The 24862-nt window shown below is 38.0% G+C and overlaps 1 protein-coding gene across 1 annotated transcript in view; it reads left to right on the top strand.

Moving 5' to 3' along the window:
* The window catches only part of LOC128733514 (unconventional myosin-XVIIIa), a 657582-nt gene that overhangs the window by 439886 nt on the left and 192834 nt on the right, over positions 1-24862 (top strand). Inside the window, exon 12 of the mRNA XM_053827159.1 lies at positions 24068-24430. Within this exon, the coding sequence (XP_053683134.1) occupies positions 24068-24430 (363 nt within the window). The remainder of the gene's footprint in view (positions 1-24067; positions 24431-24862) is intronic.

The following is a 24862-nucleotide window of genomic DNA, read 5'->3' as shown; positions in this document are numbered from 1 at the left end:
AGGCAAAAAATATTCTATCTAGTCAGTATACTAAGCTGCGATAAAAACATAAAAACAAATGGAGCATCAATGCCACCTAGCGATCAAATTCTGAATCACACTATTAGCCATAGATTTTATCTGTCACAAGACCATATTTACTGCAAATCTTGTCTATCTGTCTAATTTTCCGCGAGCAAGAACGATTTACACGAGTACCATTCATAAATTTAAGACAAAAAAAGTTTATTATTCTCGCCTTACCGCCACCTAGCGAGCAAATCCTGTAAAATGCAACAAGTAACTTTGAAGATCCCATGTACGCGTATATTTTTGTAGAAGGAACCATCGCTCTAGGTGGTAAGGATTTCGTGATATAAACGTCACAAATCTGAAAAAAATCGATTTTTCCGACTTTTCTTTACTAAAACCCCTTCTTGTAAAAGGTCCCCCTCGCCAAGTCACCATTCATAATTTTATCATTTGGTCCATTAAATTACCTTTCTAAAACATCTGAAAATTCGGAAATCCGTCAATTTTTCGCTGAGATATACCAATTTGAATTTTGGGGTCAAATTGACCCCAATGTACAGACAACGTAAGTTTTTCAATAAAATTGTCGCAAAACGTAAGCTTTCGAGATTTTTTTATCAATTAACTTCTATTATGAAAGATCTCCGGTAGACACACCTTGTCGCGAAAAAAGTAGATTAATTCATTGAAAAATAAAAAAGTTATAGCTACTCAAAGTGGCCTGGGGTCAAATTGACCCCAGTGTACAGACAAAGGGTTAATAATAAAAACTTGAGTCATTTTTATTCACAGAATTGTCATAAGATCCTGTGCATTAATATCCATTTGAATTAATTTTACAGTACTTTCAGTTGAAGTTGGCAGTACTTTCTTTCCAAAATGTCATAGAAGTATTTTTCACATTTAAGGAATAACTTGCACCGATACTTACATAACTGATATTTTTGAACAGTTGTAACAGTGTATAATGAAATAAATTACAAATTGCATAAACTTTTAGCCAAAATTGCAATTCACATAGGTAATACGGTCGGACTCGGTTATTCGGGTGAAAAAAAATTAAATGGGTTTTTTGAAATGTGGTTACTTTCAGAAAATTGATGATATGGTGAACATGGTAGCTTGCGTATCATTTGTGTCTAGTTTAAAAGTATATTTTTTGTGTGAAATCAAGTGCTATTGGTGATCTATTGCTAGTGATCCGACGGCTTATTTAGTGACATTAACAGATAAGTAAAAGTTTCATTGCATGCTTTTCATTTATCGTGTTTTTTAAACGATTTATTTCTAAACCAGCGCCGCACATAGCGCCTATGCAAGTAGACGCTATGGCCGGCGGCTGCATAAAATTTCATTGTTGCGTTTTTTTATTGTTCACTGCCTTGAGTGCCTGCCGTTGCTGCTGGACGAGTCCAGCCGGCGTGCGTGTGTATGGAAGTCGAGATGGATTGTGCTAAATGTGGTAATGTTATTCGGGTCAGCGATGATCCTGTTGTTTGTGTTGGTAAATGCAAATCTGTATTTTGCAGAGCTTGCACGCCACTAACCAAGATAGCAGCGAAAATTGTGAATGATAATGAAAATATTGCATTTAAATGTGGATCGTGTTTATCAGCCCGAGATGACGGTGGTAAAGATGACGCTTTTCGTGGTGAGTTGACTGCGATGATGGATACATTATCATCTGTCTCTCAGTCGCTTGCACACAACGGTAACGGTATTGATAGTCTTTTGAAATCTATCAGTAACTCGCTTCGTGAGAGTATGGCAAGCATTGAATCCAGTGTGGCCAAAAAACTTGATGTTTTCAAAAAAGCTATATTTGATATTATCGATCGGGATAAAAATGTTGCTTCAATGAATAGAAAAAGGTCGCGAAATGAGAGAACGGTTCACTCTGAATCGGACTCAAATCTCAGCAAGAAAATGTTGTTTAGTCGAGATAAAGCGATTGTTGATAATTATGACGAGGTTTTTTCGAGCAATAATAAAACTTACGCGAGTGTTTTAGCGGGATCAGCTGGAAATAAATCGGATAATGTACAGAAAAACGAGAACCGTAAAGCTCGACCATTGTGATCAAACCGGTCCAGTCTTCTCAATGTAGTGAAGAAACGAGATGTCTTGTGGAAAGTAATTTAGATCCGAAAAAAACATAAGATTAGTAATTTTAGAAACGGGAAAAACGGTTCGATTATTGATGAGTGTGCATCCCCTATTATGACATTGAAGTCGTGAAAAATGACATTCAAAGCAATTTGGGGGAAAAGTTTAACGCTGTTATTCTTACAATTGCTGAACCGAAGGTTAAAATTGTAGGAATGAGTCATCAACATTCCTCCGATGTCTTCGTAGACTTGCTTAAAAGTCAAAACGATGACATCGGCATCAACGAGGCCAAAATTATTGCACAATATGAAAATCCACGCTTTAAATGTAACAAATTTAACATGGTAATCGAAGTTGACAAGGGCACTTATAACAGCCTGATGAATGCTGGTAAAGTAAGCATCGGGTGGGATAAGTGTCCTGTTAAAGAGGCCGTCAATGTTTTGCGTTGCTTTAAATGTGGAGAATTTGGTCATAAAAGCACAGAGTGTGTAAATACTGAAGCATGCTCTAAATGCAGTGGAAATCACAAAACATCCGATTGATCTTCAACTGAATTTAATTACGTGAATTGTACAAAATCAAATAAAGTACTTAAAATGAATTTGGACGTAAAACATCCAGCATCTAGCTCACAGTGTCCGGTTTATCGGAGACTGTATGAAAAAAGAAAAAGCAATATACAGTAGAATTTCGAACTTGTCAACAAATGCGTGTCGCCTATGTTGCTAAAATCGAATCCATGCCAAAATCGAGACCCTTTTTTGATATGAAAAAATTTAGTGGAAATGCTTTAGAAGTTGACTAAATATCATTAATCACCGATTGCAACCATTTTATGTTTAAAAAGTTCGACAAGAGCTATCCGTCCGGTGCAAATAAGTTGTAAGTTGTAAGTAAGTGACACCCTGCGGTAAGACGTAGTCCTACGGCAATAAAAATATTATTGTTCGAAACCACATAATTTTTTTTATAAACATACTCAGGGCATCATTTTTTCGTCATTTAAAGCATGTATGCGGAAATTGATTGATATTTAAGCAAATTTTTGGAAGAGAAATATGTTGTGTTGCCAAAAACGGACACTTTTGTTGCCAAAATCGAGGCATGCCAAAATCGAACCATGCCAAATTCGAAATCCAACTGTATTGTCAAATAAATAGCAACAAAAGAAATCACAATGCGATAGGAAGCTAGAAATAGTCTATCTGAATATTGCTGGTTTATCTACAAATTATGTTGCGTTGCGACATCTTGTAGAAATAAAACGTCCAATGTTGGTAGCTCTAGCCGAAACTCATATAGTGGACGCTGATGCCTACAATCGATATAGTATACCGGGTTATAAAGTTGCTTTTTGCCTTTCGCATTCCAGACATACTGGTGGTGTTGCTATTTACGCCAAAGAATCAGTTAAATTCAACGTTCGTACAAACGAATTCGTTGAGAACAATTGGTTTCTAGGTATTTCAGTTGAAAGAGGCATGACGATTGGAAATTTTGGAGTAATATATCATTCCCCTAGTTCAAATGATCAGCGCTTTTTGGAAATTTTAGACAACTGGTGGGATAATTTTGTTGACTTAAATAAATTAAATATTATTGCGGGTGACTTTAATATTGATTGGCTTAATGGATCAAATTCGAACCAATTAAAGCAATTAGCAGATTTTTTCAATTTAAGCCAATTTACTAGAATTTCCAGACACAGTCGAACACTAATTGGTCACGTGTTTTCAAACTTTGACAAGGTCCATACTGTTACAGAGGCCAATTGTAAAATTTCTGACCATGAGACAATTTTTATTTTAATCGAGAAGGACCAAACCTGTGATGATAAAGTAAAGATAAAGTGCTGGAATAGATATTCGAAGCAGGCAGTGTCTCAGCTTGTTTCGAGAAGCTTGGATTTTCTCCCAATAACTGGTGTTTGGACCATAAGGCTTACGTGCTTACCAACGCGCTGAAAGAGTGTACCAATAAGCTTGTTTTATAAGTATGTGAAACTACGTAACACAAACAACTGGTGCTCTTTAGATCTAGTACGTTTAAAACGTGAAAGAGATAAAAAGTACAAGAAGAAGTAATAATAGTGATGATTGGGCTAGGTACACAGCCGCTCGTAAATATATTCACGCACCTTGAAAAAGGCTCGATGTGATTATATTCAACGGAAGATTGATCACCATCAAAATAACAGCAAGGAGTTATGGAATATTTTAAAACAGTTGATTCAAAGTAAAGATAATTCTCCGCGGTCCATAACTTTCAATGGCACAGAAGAGAAGAACAATCGAGTCAAGTAATAGCGAATAAATTCAACAGTTATTTTGTTGATAGTGTTCAGCTGATCAATCAAAGTATTGATTTGGTCAGTGAACCTCACGAAATAATACAGCCGATTTCTAATAATATAAGATTTGATAGATTTCGGCCTATTACTTTTGCAGAGTTGAAGGATATTTGTTTTTCTTTAGAGAAATCGGCTGGTATCGGCAATGTCAACGCAAAAGTAATACAAGATTGCTTTCATGTCATTGGACACGACTTGCTGGACCTTGTTAATGAATCGTTGCAAACTGGGCACGTGCCTAAAGTTTGGAAAGAGTCACTTGTGATTCCTATTCCCAAAGTTAATGGAACTGATAAAGCCGAAGAGTACCGTCGTATTAACATATTGCACACATTAGAAAAAATTTTAGATCTTGTTGTCAAAGGCCAACTTATGAATTACTTAAATTATAATCATTTGCTAATTCCAGAGCAATCAGGCTATCGAGAGGGACACTCTTGTGAAACTGCACTAAATCTGGTGCTAGCAAAATGGAAAGAAAAAATCGAAGCTAAAGAAACTATTCTTGCTGTATTTTTGGATCTAAAACGCGTGTTTGAAACAATCTCTAGGCCCTTATTGTTACAAACCTTGAAGCGATTTGGTATTGTAGGAATGGCATATAAATGGTTTGAAAGCTATTTATGTGACAGAACTCAGAAAACTCGCTTTGAATTCTGATCTTCGCTTTGATCTGATCTGCAATTTGAATTCTGATTCCCTTGCCAACGCACTTGGTGTATCGCAAGGAAGTGTATTGGGGCCCCTTTTGTTCATAATGTATATCAATGACATGAAACGAGTTTTACGGTTCTGCGACATAAATTTGTTTGCGGACGACACTGTTCTATTCATTGTGGCTAAGGACCCTAATGAAATTGTCACACATTTAAACCAAGATTTACATTATCTTTCGAATTGGTTGAAATTTAAACAGTTTAAGCTCAACATTAGCAAGACAAAATACAGGAGTTAGACAAAATGATCGGGACAGGCAAAATTTTGATGAAATTCAAACGGCCATAACTTCCACAAAATTGGACATTTTTAGATGAAACCTATTGCATTCGACGGGGACAGCTTACTAGTTTTTCTAAAATATTTCAAGATTCACAATAGTCAGTGGACACCGGAGATATTGAGGGTTATTTGGGGTTATGTCAAAAATTGATTTTTTTCATCGCTTGTACCTTTTTCTGTCATGGAAATTTATTCATATTCATATTTTATCCCAAAACTAGATTTCATTTTCAGTCGATTGGTCGAAAATGAACGGAAATCCGACGAGAAACAACCAAGTTACGGCCATTTTCGTAAAATCAGTACTAGTAACATCAACTAGTAAAAACAGTTTAAGACATGACACAAACCATGTCAATATGGGCATCAAACGTTAAGCTTTTATGAGCCATTGACACTGGAAGCATTTCCAGGTCCGCAGCGTGTCATGGCAATCCTGTAGCAGGTTCTAGGTACCCCGGCGGAAGTGGTCGTTTCAGGGAATATTCAAAATCATGTCAATATGGGTGTCAAATTTCAGGATTTTCAACCCTCAAAAATTTTTGAAGTTTGATATCCATATTGGAATGGTTTTGGTCATGTTTTAAAATGGTCATAAAGGCACATTACTTGCAACATTTCCAGAACTGATTTCACTAAAATGGCCATATCTCGGTTGTTTCTCGTCGGATTTTCGTTCTTTTTCGACCAATCGACTGGAAATGAAATCTAGTTTTGGGATAAAATATGAAAATTATTAATTTTTCATGACAGAAAAGGATAAAGGCGGTTCAAAAAATCAGTTTTTGACATACCCCCAGACAACCCGGAATATCTCCGGTGTTCGCTGACTATTGCAAATTTTGAAATATTTAATTAAAACTAGGAAAATTTCCCTGTCGAATGCAATTAGTTTCGTCTAAAAATGTCCAATTTTGTAAAAGTTATGGCCGTTTGAATTTTATCCAAATTTTGCCTGTCCGGATCATTTTGTCTATCCCCTGCATATGATCATTTCAGCCAACTCCAAGCCAGACGTAAACGTTGAAATTGATGGTGAGACTATTGACCGCGTAAATGAACTAAAGTATCTTGGAGTAACCATTGATGACAAGTTAACCTTTAAGTCTCACATTGATAATGTCATCAAAAAAATGGCGAAAAAGTACGGTGTCTTGTGCCGTTTGAAAAATGAATTGACGATTAGTAGTAAAATTCTTTTATGTAAGTCAATCATTGCACCACATATAGATTTTTGCTCATCCATCCTGTTCCTTGCAAACGATACACAAATATTGAAGGTGCAGCGCTTACAAAATAAAGTTATGCGATTAATTTTAAGATGTAATAGATACACTTCCTCATATATTATGCTGGACGCATTGCAATGGTTTTCTGTGAAGCAAAGAGTTTATTTTTTGACAATGGTGTTTCTATATAAAATTCTTAACGGGATGGTACCTCGATATTTGTGTGACTGAATTGAACGAGGAAGAGATTTGCATTCGTACAACACTAGAAACGCGGAAGATGCAAGAACGCCACATTTTTTGTTTGGAAGATCACAGAACTCTCTGTTGTACAAAGGAATAAATTATTTTAATTCGATGCCCAGAGAAATAAAACGTGCAGCAACAATGGCGGAATTCAAAAGGCTTTGCATTTCACACATAAAATCTACCTTATAGACACAATTTGATGATTTTTTTGTATCAATTTAAGAAGATTGCTTATTTAGTTATTTTGTGTACATTTAGTAGATATAGTAAGTTATCATGTTCACTGATGATGATGGATTTGAAGTTGTTATTATTATTAATTAAAAAAGTTTAGAGAAGGCTACACATGTTTGAGCCCCGCGCGCGAGAACAGACATACACAATCTGGAAATGGAATGATCGGGTTAAAGTCCTGAACAAAGGGTTTGGAGCGGAAGCTGGACAGGCTTGGGTTTGCTTGTGGAGTTTGGAACTCGTATACCATCGCTTTGTTGCGAAGTTGTATATCGAGCACCAAAGTTCTGCAGGATCTCCCTCGCAGTTCTAGATCGTTATCTAGAACCAACCCTGACCAGCTTGTGCTGCTAAATATTAGGTTCAATTCCCAATCAAGTCTAGATAATTTTCGGGTTGGAAACGTTTTGGAGGAGCCTTGGACATTTTTTGAAAATGTTGATATTCACTTGAAAGTTTGATATGTCTGCATTAGAAGCCAGTTCGTTATTTGCTTTTGTACCTGGCTACATTGTTATTACATAAATATCTTAATATATAAATCGTCGCGCTCAAACCGTTGTAGGGGTATGAGGTGGGACCATCATCATCATCATCAGAACGTGATTAACATTATAAAAAAAATCATCCGAATAATCGAGTCCTACCTGTAATAATCAAATTAAAGTAATAATATAAATGATGCAACAATTATTTCTAATATTGAGAACTATAAATGAAACATTCGTTTGTATATTTTTCTCAACTGAAACATTGGAATGATTTGCTTGTATAACCTTTATGCATGCATTGTTAAATTTGATGTGTAGGCTATTCATTTAATGGATCCATAGTTTGTTTCAAATTTGACTTTCTGCGTATTTAAAATTGTCAAATGTTGCTACAAAATACGACTGATTTAATAAATGTATCAATAAGGTATACCATCCAACAATGCTTAGAGGACTATCAAGTTGCAGTTTTTGCTTGCTTGCTTACTTCGCAGAGTTATTCTCCCTCATTATTCCGCACACTGGTGATTCAAAGCAAGGGTGTGTGTTGAAAGCAGCCAATCCAAACTTCAGTGCACATGCGGGACGTTAGACAGTGGTCCCAGTAAACCATTTGGTTTGTATATCTCGATTACAACTAAGATATACGAAACCATATCTGAACGAAAAAGTTATATTTCACGCCATATAAGAACATATATGTACGAAAGTGGAGGCGATATACGTGTGAAAATTTTGACAACTATTTGTAATTCTATTTTGCGCAGTTTTTATAACACGCAACTAAATACTCCTGAATATATGATTAAGATATAATCAAATATTGCAATTGTCTATCCTGCTTTATAATTCACAGTCATGAATTGTATGTGAAGACACGCACGACTGCAAAACAACTTATTGTTCACTTCGATTTGACATGCTCTAATCATTATACAATTCCAATGTGAAATTGACATAAAAACGATTTAAGGTGAACTTTCTATTACGATTTTGTGTTATCTGGGGTGTATACGCCATCGCACGTTCTGCTGTCGCTAGAAATGAAAGTGTGTGGTGATTTTTGCGCGCGCCTGTTGCATACACTGAGGGGAATGCCAAGACTGGATGGGATGCGTGGGCACGTTGTACTCCCGACATTTTTGCAAGATCTGTCGGATAGTAAAAGTTTGGTCCGTATTTGCACGAGCCCTTATGAAACCCGCCTGATAATTCCCTACGAAACCTTGTGGTATCGGTGACAACCGGTGTAATAGGATGTGGGAGAGTACCTTGTAGGCAGCGTTTACTAGCGTAATACCACGGTAGTTGCAGCAGTTTAGCCGATCACCCTTTTTGTAGATGGGACAAACCACTCCTTCCATCCATTCCTCCGGAAGCTTTTCCTCCTCCCAAATCCTCGAAATAACCCAGTGTAGAGCCTTTGGTAGTGTTTCTCCGCTAGGATGCTAGGATATTACTATCTTCCATCGGCGCTCCTAGGTTAATTTACGTTCCGCCTCCTTCTGCGACTTCGCCATTGAGGTGTTCATCGAAGAACTGCTTCCATTTGTCGACCACCTCGCGCTCGTTTGTAATTAGATTTCCTCCCTCGTCCCTACACATGTCAGCTTTCGGTGTGTAGCCTTTCCGAGTTTGGTTTACCTTCTCATAAAACTTACGCGAGTCATTAGCTCGGATTAGTTGCTTTAATTCTTCACGATCTCTATCCTCCTTCTGTCGCTTTTTCCTCCTCAGGATCGTGGTCAACTGGTTCCTAGCTCGTCGGTATTTGACCAGGTTCTCTCTAGTGGCAATACTTAGATAATTTTTCCAAGCAGTTTTTTCCCCTCCACCGCTTGTTGGCATTCCCCATCAAACCAATCATTTTGTGTACTCCGAGGCTCAATACCTAGTGCGGTAGCGGCCGCTCCGATGGCCGAGCGTATTCTACCCCAACCGTCTTCGAGGTTTGAAGCACCGTAGTTCTCAGCTGCTTGTGGGTTATCTAGCTGCCTGATGTTCACCCGAGGAGGGCGGCTTTGACGTGTCCGGTACACGGTGGACAGCTTTGAGCGCACATGTACTGTTTCTAGGTAATGGTCAGAATCAATATCCGCACCCCGACGGGAGCGTACGTTCATGGTGTTAGAGAAAACCGGTCCTCTCTGAGAACGTGGTCAATTGGGTTCACTGTACGTTGGTCAGGTGATCTCCAGGTGGCTTTGTGGACATCCTTGCGCGGGAAAAAGGTGCTTCGGATCACCAGGCCTCGGGAAGCTGCGAAGTTTATACATCGTTGGCAGTTATCGTTTGTGTCGGTGTGCAGGCATCGGGGCCCTACCACCGGTCTATATATCTCTTCCCTACCGACCTGGGCGTTCATATCCCCGATGACGATCTTGATGTCCCGTGACGAGCAGCTGTCGTATGTTGCCTTCAGCTTCGCGTAGAGCGCTTCTTCTATAATTGAAGAAACGGCCCTTTATCCTCAATACACACATTCTCTCGTTGATCGCCTTCCAATCTATCACGCGATCCTACATTCCACCCAACACTACTAAGCCCGTTCCCAGTTCGTCGGTAGCGCCACCGCTCTGGTAAAACTGGGCCTTTTCGCCACGGATCTTCGAATACCTTCTCTCCTTTGCGACAAATTTCCTGCAGAGCTACGATGCCGAGTTTGCCGGGTTCAAGCTGTTCAATCAGCAACCTGCGAAATTTAGCGATCTGCAGTTCCAAGTACCGAGTCTCCATTCGTCGTCCTTGTTCCGTCGCCTAGGTCGATGCCGAATATTCCGTTCCGAATGTGCTTGAATTTTGTTAGTTGTAATTTAATTTATGTGTGTAGCCGTACTGGGGCAACTCTACCTAGTCTCGCGATGGGGCTGCCATCTGATAGTGCCGAGACTCACTATGCCTCCTCCCCGGTTAGTATACGACCTTAGTTTCCACCGGGGTTGGTTACCCGATCTCCGCCAAGGTTGCTCGTATTCCGGCTGGTACCACGAGGAGGTCGGGATCGGATTTGCTGGATAAGAGGCTAACGACCACTGTGGGGTCTATGTTCCGCATCCGCATTCCGCACCAACTATAAAATACAAGTTTTCATAATTTCTGGAAGGCCTCAGTCAGTAACCAACCTTTTCGGATACAACTTTTAGGAGGACAGTGTTACTCCATAAGCATTTATAAAAAATCACATGTGCCGTGTAGTGAGTAAATTTTGAAATAATTTTCCCACCTCTGACCCCAGTCACATGAACAAGTTTCTCAGAAATATCAAGCGGGAGTTAAACATCAAACCAACATGTCAATTATTTGGTCATAATCACGAGAAAAGTACATGAAAAATGGTCACTTATAACTAGCGCCGCGTAGAGAAAAAACTTCACCCATTTTTCATACCACCTGGATGACACCAACCATATGAACAGCATTCTTAAAAATAGAATCATCTCTAAGGTTCAATATCATATCATATAGCAAATACAAGTAGATCCGTGTATATCAGCGTTGCATTGAGAAAATTTCTCAATCTTATTGCTATATTATCTGGAGGGCCGCACATACCTGAATAACCTATTTAAAGACAGACGCATCTTAAATTACCGGCATCACGAGAAATAGCATATATATAAAAAATGTACTCTATGATTTACATTGTACTCTATCATCGCATAATAGGGAATTCTTGAAATATTTAATATACCATCTGATGTGATGCAACTATTTTAAAATGTATTCTGAATATAGCAATTTGCTAGATAGCTATCATCGCGAAATATAGTGTTTACAAGAAGCTCAGATATACCCGAGCGCCGCATGGTAAAACAACACAACCCTGTTTTCCGTACCACCCGGAAGGCCTAAGTCACTTGAACAATTGTCTCGAGAACGTCAATTCTTTATATACCATCACAGGATACAGCATATTCAACAATATTACATATACACCAACGCCACGCGGCGTGAAAATTCTGGTCTACTATCTTCCATGCAGAAGATCTTGATACACTGGAAAACTTTGTCGAAGACACCATATTTTGCGAAATATTATTGTATGAATTGTATTCTAATGCAAATTCTATATTGACATAAAAGTAACAAATCTCCATGGTGAGATAAAAAAGAATATGTAATATTCTAAAAGCGACAAAAAAATGTTAGTTTTGAATAGTGGCGGAGGTGATAAAATCATTACCGTATTAAATAAGTCGAATAGTTCAAATACCAAGGATAGGTGTCGAATCCTTCCTATTTGAAAATATAACAAATGTTCATTTCGGGCATTTTATCAGATGTCCAAAATATATGTATGGCCATGTACGCTGTCCAAAATATATTTTGAACAATGTCCAAAATATATCTAGAATGTCCAAAATAATGGAATGCAAAGGTTCAAAAAATCATTTTTTGTGGAAATCTATCTGTATTTGTGTCTTATCGGTATACCCTCATTGAACAGAGAGGGTTGCAATTTATATACCTACTGTCAAACATTTCACTTTTATGTTTATTTCAAAGAGATATTTCCTATTCTATCGAAATGATTCCTTTGCCTGTCTAAAATACATAAATCACCCTACAGGTGTCAACCAACTTCATGCCCAGGACATTTTGCAGGCCTTAAAAAATTAAGATACCTTAAAAGGCCCTGAACCCGGCGGAATCCCTCCAGTTTACATAAAAAATCTTGCAATGGAGTTTACAGCTCCTTTGTTTTGACTGTTTAACTTATCACTGGAATCCGGAATCTTTTCAAAAATATTGAAAAGCTCATTTCTAGTACCTATCTTTAAATCGGGTCGGAAATCTGACGCACGTAATTATCGTGGTATTGCCATAATCTCTTGCATTCCAAAACTTTTCGAAGCAATTATTAATGAAAAATTATTCCTGCAAGTTAAAAACAGAATTACAGAAATGCAACACGGTTTCTTCAAAGGACGCTCGACTACGACAAATTTACTGGAATTCATTGACTATTCATTGAATGCAATGGATAATGGAAACCATGTAGAAGCACTTTATACGAACTTTAGCAAAGCGTTTGATCGCTTTGATATACCAAAGCTGCTTTTCAAATTGCAAAAAATTGGAATTCAACCAGGGCTCCTGAAATGGCTTGAATCGTATTTATCTAATCGCCAACAAATAATTAAATTTAAAGGAAAGAACACCAATCCAATCCAAGTCAATTCTGGGGTCCCTCAAGGCTCTTATTTGGGACGCCTTCTTTTTATTTTGTATGTAAACGACATTTCCTTCATTCTCAAGAAACTTAAAGTACTAATATATGCCGATGACATTTAGCTCTTTTTGGAAATAAGAAATGAAGAAGACATCAATGTATTCCAGAATTAAATACACATATTCTACATATGGTGTAAAAAAGCCTATTAGAACTAAATGTAAAAAAATGCAATCTAATATTATTTAGAAAAAGAACTACACCGCAAGTCTCAATCAGATTAGGAAATCAAACAGTAGAAAAATGTGAAAAAGTTAGGGATTTAGGAATTATCTCAGACTCCAAGCTAACTTTTATCGACCATTATAACGCAATAATACACAAGGCATATAACATGCTACTGTGTTACCAGACTCATAACTAATATACGTTATATACGGGGGAGGGTCTCGTAACTCACAAACTTTGTGGTTTTACGTTTAATTGATCATAAATTCGAATAGAGCATACAAATATCAACTATATAACATAAGAAATTACATGTTTACTTCAAAAATAAAAGCATGAGAGATTTTAGAATTTCGGAAATAGGGGTGCGTTTTGAGTCAGGTAATACAGTAGGTTTCATTAAACGTTTTAGCTACAATTTTTTGGATCTACTGGATTACTGCAGCATTGTATGGTCACCTTTTTCCATCACGCACGAAGAGAGAATAGAATCAGTACAAAAACAATAGTTATTGTGCTATGTGTTTATGTGTCAGTTGTTGAAAAATGACTGCCTCTGGGGCACCATGCACTTCAAAATAAATTAAATTCGACAGGCAGTAGCAAAAAACGCCATCAAAATGTATTTACTTACCCGAAGTGCTAAGCGCTCGATCAAATTTGCTAAGATCATAGCAGCGTGAAAACATATTACCTTCTTCGGTGTTCTATGATAACAAATAGATACAAGCATATGTAACCGTTCTATATTAAATTTGGCTGAAAAAATGCTGAATTTGCGGAATTTATACCATTAAAGTAATTGATCGGAGATATGAACATAATTTTTTTTTCTGCTTCTAATTCCGATCACTATATCAAAGTTATAAACTGGCAAAATGCAAGCTATAGAAGTTGCTATTTGGAGTTTAGGATTAATTGCAACATGATAACATGGTAGGATTATCGATTTTTTTTTGACGTAGAACTACGTCTTACAGCAGGGTGTGTTACACTTCGAAATTATGCCGACAAAATGCGCACAATTTTCCCACAGTGCAATAACTATAATTACGCAGCCCATGCATCTACAGTAAAGAATGTACCAACAAGATTATAGCAGTTCTCAAAAGAGACTATCTGTAAGAACTCACCAGGCTATGCTCGCTAAACTGCTCTCAACATCAGAACAGTTTCCGGTGAACCACGAAGTGGAACAGTCGCACTGCGTCAGAGTGCTTGTGCTTTTGATTGTCGCCCATTTTATAAAAGGGAAAGCAACGCGTTAAGTGTAACTCGCTTGCTTCAAGCTGGTGATTCTAATCATTGTGACTACCTTGCCCGTACACGTATCTCTGGCCTCAAGCCTCCGTTATTTTCGGAGATATAAGCATAACAGGTACGATTTAGATAAATTCGTATTGGAATAGGAATTCCAACCTGATTTTCGTTTATATTAACCAGGCAGTAGACAACAGTTGATGCTCAAGATCGATTGTCACGGCAACGGAGTCAAATTCATACGATTAAAAGGTAAACTTATGAGACACACGGTGAGGTTGTAACTAACCAAAATCTATTCGGCAGCACAAAGCATAAGGAAGCACTGCTATCGTAAGCAAGCTCACTCCGAAGAACAAAGCGAATCAAAAGTAGCACACAACCGGCGATCTTCTGCGAAGCCTATTTAGGCAGTGTCTTTATCGAGACCGATGAAAAGCCCTCAAAAGAGGTAAACGGCCACATTCTTTATACATTTCACAGAAGATTATGGCTAAGTTTTTACAGGGCTTTTCTCCTTAAACACATTTTTCGCATTTCGACGATACTGCTCCCGTAAGCCCATTCGGCGGATGAATAGTGATTCCAGGAAGAGGAACAGCTCAGGACAATCACCCCATTCCTGGCTGGAGTCGATCAACAACGTCGAGACACACGAACTTGGCGTCGCCGTGTACGCCACGAATACAACCGACGTCGGACGAAGAACGTGCGTCGACAGAACGAGGGTATGACCGCTGTCAGTATACCGGAAACAATTAGCTGAACTTAAGGGGCCCCCAACGATAGCAGGTGATGTGCTAGCATAAGTATAGATCCAGAATGAATAGAAGATGTGAACAATCGTCCAAATAGATCTAAGCAAAATGTGTAAATCGTTTCCTTATTGTGATATATTTCGTGTGGCTAATCAGACATTTCAAGCAAAGTTATTGGCTTTTTGGGTGTTCATGCGTTTTGCGATTGTATGCTGACTGATCAGAGCGAAATAAGAGTCTCTTCTCCATGTACGGTGCGGTGTAGTGGTTCGTCTTCCGACCGAATCTCAAAATTGTAACATTGGCGCCCAACCAAAAAACCTACGTTCGCATTCTGACCACCACGTTTCGTACATAATAGTTAATAAGCGAAACTGAATAAACAGGCAGACAATAGTGACTCAAAATTACTAAAGTTGTGGACAACCATGGACTTCGAACATTTGGGAGACGATGAGCTGGACTTCGAGTTAAAATTACGAGGAAAGAAGGAAACAAAAGTATTATATCTACAGGGGAAGGTGGTTCCTATATATCTACGACGAGAGACAATGCATCGAATCCACAACACCCCCACGGCAGCTCATTTCAACGAAGAGCGCCCACTAAATCGGATACAGCGAGACTACTACTGGTCACATAAGGTGACTGACGTCCGAAAATACGTACATTTGAAGGACATCAAAGCAGATTAACTATCCTAGTTTCCAGCTATGTACACAGTTTAACTGTCGACCAAGAGCATTCATGCCACAGAACCTGATGCTGTTGACCGATTAGAGGAACCAAACCAGTAAAATCGTAACCCTATCGGCAACAGTCATTACCGAACATATATCGTCTATTGGGGAAGCAAGACTCGCAAGTCTCACATGACTGAAAAAGGAGGAAACACGTAGCGGATTTGGTGCGGCATTTCCCAGCAGACAAGCGCAACCGCGCGAGCCGTTCGCGAAACGTGAGAAATCGCTCCCCTCTTCACTGACAACGGTGAGAGGGTCCCCCCGAATTCGAGTACATCACTCCATTCGGATAGATCATACACCCAGACGCAATTACGCAAACGCCACACAATACCTAAGCTAATTAGTATCACTTTGACTTAAGTTTAGAACACCTACATATGTAACAGCCTCAAAACAAATTTTCGTTCAGTTTAAATTATAACTATGTATTTTCTTGGCGCAATTTCTGGCGCCCAACTCATAACCGTAACACAGATATTGAAGATGCGATTGGCCTTAGGCTTAGATAGTTATTAAGTAGATTAGAAAATATGCCGCTCTAATGTATCAGCGGTGAAAATCCTCTTGGAATTATCTGGCACCAAACGGTGTAGCAAGAGTAACAGTTACCGTTAGCTAATAAGATATGTATTGGAGCACTACGAAGTAAGGAGAAAGCAGTCATCGATGTCCAACTTGGAGAATATTTGTTCGAGATTGCGTACAGTAAATATCAATTGGCCTCTTCAAAATCTTACGTCAACATTCACACGAAATTTTTGCGGATGCAATCCTCCGCAAAAATTTCGTTGCCGCTTGTATGATGTTGTGTTACACTTCGAAATTATGCCGACAAAATGCGCACAATTTTCCCACAGTGCAATAACTATAATTACGCAGCCCATGCATCTACAGTAAAGAATGTACCAACAAGATTATAGCAGTTCTCAAAAGAGACTATCTGTAAGAACTCACCAGGCTATGCTCGCTAAACTGCTCTCAACATCAGAACAGTTTCCGGTGAACCACGAAGTGGAACAGTCGCACTGCGTCAGAGTGCTTGTGCTTTTGATTGTCGCCCATTTTATAAAAGGGAAAGCAACGCGTTAAGTGTAACTCGCTTGCTTCAAGCTGGTGATTCTAATCATTGTGACTACCTTGCCCGTACACGTATCTCTGGCCTCAAGCCTCCGTTATTTTCGGAGATATAAGCATAACAGGTACGATTTAGATAAATTCGTATTGGAATAGGAATTCCAACCTGATTTTCGTTTATATTAACCAGGCAGTAGACAACAGTTGATGCTCAAGATCGATTGTCACGGCAACGGAGTCAAATTCATACGATTAAAAGGTAAACTTATGAGACACACGGTGAGGTTGTAACTAACCAAAATCTATTCGGCAGCACAAAGCATAAGGAAGCACTGCTATCGTAAGCAAGCTCACTCCGAAGAACAAAGCGAATCAAAAGTAGCACACAACCGGCGATCTTCTGCGAAGCCTATTTAGGCAGTGTCTTTATCGAGACCGATGAAAAGCCCTCAAAAGAGGTAAACGGCCACATTCTTTATACATTTCACAGAAGATTATGGCTAAGTTTTTACAGGGCTTTTCTCCTTAAACACATTTTTCGCATTTCGACGATACTGCTCCCGTAAGCCCATTCGGCGGATGAATAGTGATTCCAGGAAGAGGAACAGCTCAGGACAATCACCCCATTCCTGGCTGGAGTCGATCAACAACGTCGAGACACACGAACTTGGCGTCGCCGTGTACGCCACGAATACAACCGACGTCGGACGAAGAACGTGCGTCGACAGAACGAGGGTATGACCGCTGTCAGTATACCGGAAACAATTAGCTGAACTTAAGGGGCCCCCAACGATAGCAGGTGATGTGCTAGCATAAGTATAGATCCAGAATGAATAGAAGATGTGAACAATCGTCCAAATAGATCTAAGCAAAATGTGTAAATCGTTTCCTTACTGTGATATATTTCGTGTGGCTAATCAGACATTTCAAGCAAAGTTATTGGCTTTTTGGGTGTTCATGCGTTTTGCGATTGTATGCTGACTGATCAGAGCGAAATAAGAGTCTCTTCTCCATGTTCGGTGCGGTGTAGTGGTCGACGGTCGGTTCGTCTTCCGTCAGAATATCAAAATTGTAACAGGTGTCAACCAAAATTTAGAGTCAAGCCATCGTCACGAAAGAATGAAAGATTTTGAACGCTAATAGCTCTTCCAATTTAAAACGAATTTTGATCATAAACGATGCAGCAATTGTATGGCTTTCTGAAAAAATTGTTTGCCAATCGCTAAATAGTGAAAATTAACGAAAGATTTCAAGCTAAAAATTTTCCATACATTTTCCGTATGATAGTCTTGTTTCCCAGGCACGGACGACCATACACATCAAGCTTGTGGCTGCTGCTGATTAGCATAAGCAAGCATAAGCAAAGGATTCCGACCGTGTGTTGCTACTCCGTTATTGACCAGGACCGATGAAAATTGCAAAATGATGGCTGGAAAAAGCATGCTTAGGACAGCGCACTTTTACTTATTGTGCAACCTTATCAGGTCCCTGCGTGCTGATCAATACCGACACCTTCCACGTCCCAATGCGGTTCCTGGTGGGATGGGAAGGAATGTTAGTCCAATACTTGTTGCTAATACAAACCAGGTAATCCTTTGCATCTTCACAAGCATCAAGCTTGTGTCTGCTGCTGATTCAAGACAAAGAAGCAAAATAATCTCGCGTATTTTTGGCTTACTACAGAGCACAGCACAGCCTAGGTGCTACATTCCGATTTGGAATTTTGACCTTCTGTTTTTATACGACCGACTTCGCAGTCTGTAAGAATACGGGACAATTGTAGGACTAGTGCTACAAATCCTTTGACTCTTTCAGTCGAGATTCGAACATGTGATGTCTAGCTTCCCGATCAGATGGTTCTAACAAAAATCTTACAGAATTGTTGCTCAAGTTGATATTTCCATCAAACTTTATTATAAATGTTTCTACCAAGATTCTGTCTCGTTCTGTTACTTATAAATCGCTTTGTTACAATTTAGTTATACAGCAAGACAGAATACTGATTTTTGTTACTCATATGGATACAAACTAGATCAAATTATATCATAATTTGATATATTTGTGATATGCCTTGAGCAAATTTTGTTACAATTTTAGTTATTTTAACTGCTAACGAGACCAAGTTTATAACCAAACGCAAAGGAGACTTTGTTATAAAATACTTATTATCTAGAACTCATCTTGTTATAACTTTGATATATTCATTTGATCGGGTTATTAGACCGGTGCCGTACCTCGAGGCCAACTGAAAGGCTCAGATGTTTTACTTTTCTAACGCTGTAAACAAGCGACAGCGACAGCGCAGTTATGAACCATCTTATTAATGCGTGTTCTTTTAATATAACAATAACATATTATTTTGAGGACTAAAGATTTCTCCTAGAACTTTGTTAATAGCTGGATGCGTGAGGCAAATTTCTATACTGAAATACTCCGATTTTAGCGCTGGTACAAATTTTCGTTTTTGATATCACAAAATAGCTCACCTACCATAAATACGGTACAGCAAGATAATATTATTATTATATTGTTCGTTTTTTTTCTCACTTCACGCTATTTTACGCTACACATATACCAATAAGGTGTAAAATTTTTTTTTAATATTTTTAAATTTTTATTAATAAGGTTTCTTCGCGAAAACCAGCCTCACGTAGTTCTACGCCAACTAGGCGGTCATGTCTGAAACACAAAGTTTCTGATTTGATTTTTACTATTATTTATGATCAAAGCTTTATGAAAACGTCGAATGTGGCCCAATTTTATTGTAATTGTAACAGTTGAACAAAGATAAAAGAAGAGAAAAGTTTCATAATCCACTTGTCGATCTTTTGAGTGCACACATTTTATGAATATTAAGCTAATGATAATAATGATCATTAACGCAAGTAGAAAATGACTGGTAGGGGGATTATCGTCAAACTACATAAATGCAATACCTTTCAGATCCATTTGGTACGAGTTGACAATAGTATTATACTTTAACAGCTCATCATGACGTGATCGGAATTAGATACACCTGTGATCGGAATTAGAATCACCCCTTATAATTGATGATCGGAATTAGGTGCACTGATACATCTTACTTTGATGCATTTTTTTAACTTTCGGTAAATAGTTTAGGTATTTTAGTATTTTTCCATGAAACATAATTGAAAATACTTGCTAAAGACACATACCGTGTAAATAAATATCAAAGCTATATTTTTCAGCAGGGACTTAAAGATGAATCATGCCTTAGGTGATCGGAATTAGGTGCTTTCACGGTATGCCCTTCGTAAATTAGGTTGGACAACATTTCCTCTTCCATCATACGAAGCACGCTGCATGCTTATAAATATACAATCATTAAAAGAGCGTCGTAAATATGCAATGGTCTTATTTGTAAACTTTATCGTTTCGCAGCATATTGACTCAGCAACACTTTTATCAAAACTGAACTTTTATACACCTACTCGGCAACTTCGTAATCGAAATTTATTTGCCCTAAGCCATTATCGCACAAATTATGCAAAATTCGGTCCATTAAATCGTATGATGGCCTCGTACAATCAATACTGCGAAACCATTGACTTTACAATGTCTCGGCATAGACTTAAACATTACTTTCAGTCAATATGTAATCGTAACGCGTAGCGAACGATATACAAAGGAATAAGTACACTTTTTAATCTTCATTTAATTATGTCTTTTATATGAGAAAATTGTGTATATTATACTAGTCTACATCGGTTGACGAATTAAATAAATAAACAAACAAAACATTTTTTTTGCGTAACTCAAGGACTAATCGAACTTGAGAAATCTTAGACTCTTCCATAAAACATAACAGACAATAACAAGACCACCAAAAACTATCTGCAGCTCCCGCAGAAATCACCTTTGTCTAGGTTTATCTGTTTTCCTAGGTCTACTGACCTCTATTACTTTCCTTCAGTTGAGTCCGAACGAGCGACAGTAAGGAGAGGATCACCCCGAGGATCGAAATGGTACTTTCCACGAAAAGGTTTTCCGTGAAATGGTACATTCCGCGTAAGGTTTTTCGTGAAATGGTATTCGGCGAAATGTTATACAATCACGCCGAATATTTAAGTGCTATCCGCTTTATTTTATTTGGCTAAGTAACGGGGGGATTGTTTTCTACTTTGCTGTGAGGAAAAATTGTAAATTTGTAAATTAAACTACCCATGCTTTCATAGTGACGTAACTGCCAAAATGAATTATCTAAGGTTGAGCTCTTTAGAAATTTGCTAAACTCGAGATTGTGGCAGATTCACGATTTATGTACAACACATTTTAATTTGTGGTAATACGAAGTTTGTCGGGACAGCTAGTATCCCAAGTAACAATTTGGGTTTTATTATACTTTTATGATGGCATTAAAGACCAAAATTGGTCTTGAAGACCACCATAAGAGTACAATAAAACTCACATTGTTGTTTGGGATACTTCTAAATTTCACTGATAATAAAATTCACCGTAAACAACATTTTATGTGATAGAATTACTCTGCCCATAAATGAAAAATAGGCTAATATGCCACGAATATGAAATTGAGAAAAATGTAATTTTATTACTTTTGTGTGTCGCGGTAATGGCAACCTGTTTAATGTGCATATTACCCGTCATACATGTCGGCGTCATGCCGTTGAATTGAAACAGCGATACCTGTGACCAAAAGCCTTCCGGGGCACGTTTTTAACGCAGTAGTCATTTTTTCATTTATTAACCCAAGGAGAGTTTACAATCCAGGGAAAAATTTGGCTAACGTGCATACGTTTTCAATTATCTTATGCTGGCGAGTCTTCAGAATGGTTTTAAACTACTTAAAACAGTACGGAAGCATAAGTGACGACGAAATAGATGATGAAACATCTAATCCGTGGACCCGAAGAAGTTGCCAACGAAGCGTGAGGTTCAAGCGCTTGAAACTAGAAGATAGAAGTAGCTTCATCATGCTGTCGTTAATGGGAGCTGCGAATTCTGCCGTGTAGGCTGTCGCGACAAAAAAAATAGCAAGATTCGATCCAAAAACATAGCGATTGTTAGGCTTACGCCTGAAACCACCACATCACATGACCCGCTTGAATGTGTGATGGAAAAATGCGAAATAAGAACACATCGGTTGCTGCGCATGCAGTTTGAAATGATCACGGATATTAGCCAACTTCTCATTTATTTTGGATATTAGCCAAAATTGTTTCACGTCGTGTGCCTCCGGAAATGCAATCGGCTTCCATGGGGACGTTGTTTGGGGTGTATACTATCATGTGATATTATGATCTCAATTTTGGAAAAAATGGCATATTAGCCAATTTTTCATTTATGGGCAGTACTGTTGGATCTAGTTCAACAGCAAAAATAGATACGCGATTCTACGTTTCATAATTGTTCATAACAGATTATTATCTACTACTAGCAACTCTATTCTCAACAAAACGATAGTGGCAACAGGTACTGAAATCAGTAAAAAAGCAACTGGACTCTGACGACCTTTTTTTTATAAAACAGTATTCGTTCTTTATTTAAAACCTAACACATATGTAGAAAAGATTACATAGTATAGTTACATATACAAAGAAAGTTTAAATGATGCATAATTCCTACGAATATATCTGAATTTTAACAAATATTGAGATAATTTCTATTAAATTCCTATCAAAAATCTTTTTGTTATTCCATCTGCTGTCCCTTATAATCTTTTGAAAGTGATATAGGCTTGCATTCCTAAAATGTACTATGTTATATGCCATAGCTTCAGCGGTCAATCATAAGGCTGCCTTCAATTGATAATTATGTTTAGTGATGTTACGATATAATAGTAAATGGGGCGACTCAACTATAATTTTCATTCTGTTCTTGATTGTTTCTTTTACCCATTGCCAAATTATTTTTGAGTTTTTACAGTTTAAAATCCTGTGAATATTGTTATCTGGTTGATTACAGATATCGCAAATGGGGCAGTCTACTTGATTTGAATAATTAAACATTTTAATCTTGTTTGGTATGCTATCGTTAAACACCTCATATAGCTTTTCTCTAGTCGATGTTGTTAAAAATTGTTGTTTTTGGCACAATCTCACCCCCGTGGCACAATCTCACCCCGGATGGCGGTTCTAAAAGTTGCTCTTGCACTATACTGGCAATAGATTAATTTTTGGTATAAATTTTCATATAAGTTATATGGGAAAATATCAGAAATTTGATTTAGTTTCATCCACAACTTTGGATTAACCATGTGTTACATCAATTAACGCTATACAAATATGGCCAATGCAGGTGCTATGGCTAAAACCGGTGCTTCTGCGCTAGTTAAATAACTGTAAATAATAAACACTTGGGAGTAATTTTATATGGGTAACAGGTATTATGCATACCATGCATTAATATGCATTTAATTTTAAAATGCCGACGAAATAAAATGGTCGAAAAAAATACCAAGGGCATAACTTTAATCAACCAAAAAAAGAAAATAAGCAACACAACTATTTACTATAGAGTATAGATGATAGATAGTTCTTTGTTTCCCGAAGCGCAATGAACTTCGCACCTTATAGCTAGACCTATTCACCGTATTAGTAGCAAATGTTTTCTAGATGATTCAGGGAGAGACGGCCGCAGGCCGCGAGTGTGCGAGGGGGCAGCCCCCCTGCAGAACCCATTTATATTTAGGTTTATCCCATTGGTAAGCCCGAACGAGCGAGAGCGACTAAGGACAGCATGTACCCAACGTTTTTGAAGGCCGTGAATATTTTTGGCCGAATATGACGTTCAGCTATTTGTGTTTCGGTTTTTTTGTGATTCGGCCATTAGATATATTATGCCGTTTATAATTTCGGCCGTACGTGATTCGGCCATTTGTGTTTCGGCCATTCGTAGGTAATCCCACAGGATTGCCGATACTGCTCACAAACGGAGCAGCATCATACGATGAATATTGCAATACATGGATAGACGATGTCGTTTCATATACTGAATATTATTGTATTCTAAATTTCCTCTCATGGGACAGATGGGCGTGAAATGTGTCATTTATGTTTAATCTGTTATGGAAGAATCAACTTCTCATGAAGTTCAAGCCATGCTGCATGTTGGGGTTTACTGGTACCTCTAAATAACAAATTAATATATTTATTTTTTTTATCTCTGTTCTAGTTTTCTGAGATGTCCACCGAAATAAATGAGGAACATTCGTCCGTAAATTTAATAAGTGAGCGTTTAAAAGCGGAAACAATAGAGAGACTAAGGCTCGAGAAAGAGGCAAAAGAGCATGAAGTTAAATATCGTGATCTGCAAGAATCATCCGAAAAACTTGAAATTGAATTATTGTTGGCTAAATCTGATTTAAGTAGCGATCTGGTTGACTATCTTGAAAACGATGAAACAGACAACAACGTTTACAGGCTTAAATATGAGCGCGTGGCTCGAGAGCTAGAATTTACGAAAAAACGCTTACAAGCGCAGCATGAGCATGATCTGGAACAGCTGATAGGGTTGAAAAAACAATTGGAAAAAAAGGTTAGTTTGTTTCATGTATTATATATCTAAGTTTCATTGTTTCATATGTCTTATCTTATATCGGCTGTATGGCTTTTACCCGAAACCTATTTTCCCAATTTTCTCGAACTATATGTGCAGCGGCGGTGGAAAAGAGCAGCCCTTTTATGTGCCATGCCCTTTCTAAGTTTTACTGACCAGTAGGGGTAACGAACGACTCGCAGCGCAGCGGGTAAGAACATTATAACCAACAACAGAGCAGGTCAAAAGCCGCAAATGTTTTCTATGATAAACTGTCAATACTTTTCAACTGTCACAGTTAAATTACACACAGTTATTTCAGAAAATTTCAATAACACAATTGCAGCCGAAATTCACAAGTAAACAAACTTTTGGAAAACCATTTTTGAAACACGTTTGCTACTCTTGAATCTAGAATTAACGCAATTGAAT

Source organism: Sabethes cyaneus, chromosome 2 (genome assembly GCF_943734655.1).
Source record: "Sabethes cyaneus chromosome 2, idSabCyanKW18_F2, whole genome shotgun sequence".
In the NCBI taxonomy this organism is placed as follows: domain Eukaryota; kingdom Metazoa; phylum Arthropoda; class Insecta; order Diptera; family Culicidae; genus Sabethes; species Sabethes cyaneus.
This window is presented reverse-complemented; position numbering and strand designations above follow the sequence as displayed.